Below are 1,875 nucleotides of genomic sequence, written 5' to 3' on the forward strand. Positions count from 1 at the left end.
AAAATAATTTGAAGAAGACATATTTTTTATGAATCAAATTCGTGTGTAAATAGAGTAAGAGGGAGGATGAAGATATGGAGTGAATGAAGAGGAAGAGGACTGCTTGTATTTATAGTTTAAATCCTGCCGACAGACCGAGGAAATTCCGACGGAATTCCGACGCCAACGGCTAGTTCGTCGGAATTTCCTCGGAATTTTGTAAAATCCCCCAACGGCTCTCCAACGGCTATAATATTTCCTCGGAATTCATCGGTTTTTTCCGAGGAACACACTTTTCCTCGGAATTTTCTCGGAATATTCCGACGGATTGATATTTCCTCGGAATTCCGTCGGTATATTCCGAAGAAATTCCGAGGAAACACAAAATTTGGTTTCCTCGGAATTTCCTCGGAAATTCCTCGGGATATTCCGAGGATTTCATTTTTCATCGGAATGTCCGTCAGAATACCACTGTTTTCTTGTAGTGTTAATTGAAGGTATGTAAAAGTTATCTTATCCCTTTTTTAAAGTAGTTAACTATTTGATTTTAATTTTTCAGGATTGTATTGGAGCTATTGATGGAACACATATTCCCGCTATGGTTGTAGGAAATGAAACTGCTAGCTATAGAAACAGAAAAGGAGTTTTATCTCAGAATGTGCTAGCTGCATGCAACTTTGATTTGCAATTCATATATGTTCTAACTGGTTGGGAAGGTTCAGCTCATGATGCAAAAGTGTTAAATGATGCTTTGACGAGAAGTAACAATAAATTTGAAATCCCAGAAGGTAAATGCATTACTCAATAAAAAAATATATATTATGTGTGTTTAAGATAAATTATTTTATTATCAGTTTTATGATTTTTATTTAAATTGTTTATTTAAAAAATTTCAGGAAAATTTTATCTGGCAGACTGTGGATACGCAAATCGAAGAAATTTTCTAACTCCATTTCGAAGTACACGTTATCATCTAAAAGAATTTACGGGAGGAGGCAGTGATCCAAGAAATAAAAAAGAATTATTCAACCATCGTTATGCATGTTTGAGAAGTGGCGTCGAAAAGATTTTTGGTATTTTCAAATCAAGATTTCTGATATTCAAATCTGCTCCTAGTTTTCCATATAATACACAAGCAGAGTTAGTGCTTGCATGTGCTGCATTGCATAACTTTCTACGTCAGAAGTGTCGTTCAGATGAATTTCCACCAGAAGAAACATATGAAGAACAAAATGTTACCCAACCAAGTACTGATGGTCATCAATTTCTTGGCACACAAGAACAACAAAGAGAACATGCTAATGAATGGAGAACAACCATCGCTACAAATATGTGGAATGATGCTGTTATTAGTGGATCTCAACGGTGATATAAGAATGCGTAAGTTATCTTTTTAATGTAGTTTTATATATTTATGGTTGACAATAATAATGAAACCTCACAACCTATTTTTTGGATCATAGGTGCGAGATGGTTTATGTCAATGTTGCAGCCGAGTGAAGTATTTGTTATTTTTAATGATTTTTTGAAATAGATTACATTTTCTGTGTGGTTTTCACAAATTCTGGTCATTTTTATTGTTCTTGAACACACAGCGCGTGCTACTGACAAAACTAATAATGACAAAGGTTCTCTTATATTTGTCGCAAATAAAGTGTTTTGACAAAGCTGAATCACAAAAACTATGCCAAAAGACTATCGAGCCAAAGCTTATGCTCTTCACTTCTTAGACCTTATCGCTGGGACTTATGCGGTTTGAGCAGGCGGTGCAGCGGCAGGAATGTTTCCTCCAGGGCCCTTGGCAAGTCGTTCCGCTCTACGGGCATGTTTCCTTTCTCGGCTAGCCTTGTTCTTAACTCTCTTGGCCTCAAACATGGTCAGACAAAGTTTTCTCTC

General features: G+C 36.3%; 1 protein-coding gene across 1 annotated transcript in view; it reads left to right on the top strand.

Annotated features, from left to right (window-relative positions):
* Nucleotides 1-1,479, top strand: part of LOC106344753 — an 8,192-nt gene extending 6,713 nt beyond the window's left edge. The window contains exons 2-4 of the mRNA XM_013784066.1: nt 531-767; nt 1,191-1,344; nt 1,443-1,479. Of these exons, the coding sequence (XP_013639520.1) occupies nt 531-767; nt 1,191-1,344; nt 1,443-1,479 (428 nt within the window). The remainder of the gene's footprint in view (nt 1-530; nt 768-1,190; nt 1,345-1,442) is intronic.
* The last annotated feature ends 396 nt before the right edge of the window (nt 1,480-1,875 follow it).

This window comes from Brassica oleracea, chromosome C5 (genome assembly GCF_000695525.1).
Source record: "Brassica oleracea var. oleracea cultivar TO1000 chromosome C5, BOL, whole genome shotgun sequence".
NCBI lineage: Eukaryota > Viridiplantae > Streptophyta > Magnoliopsida > Brassicales > Brassicaceae > Brassica > Brassica oleracea.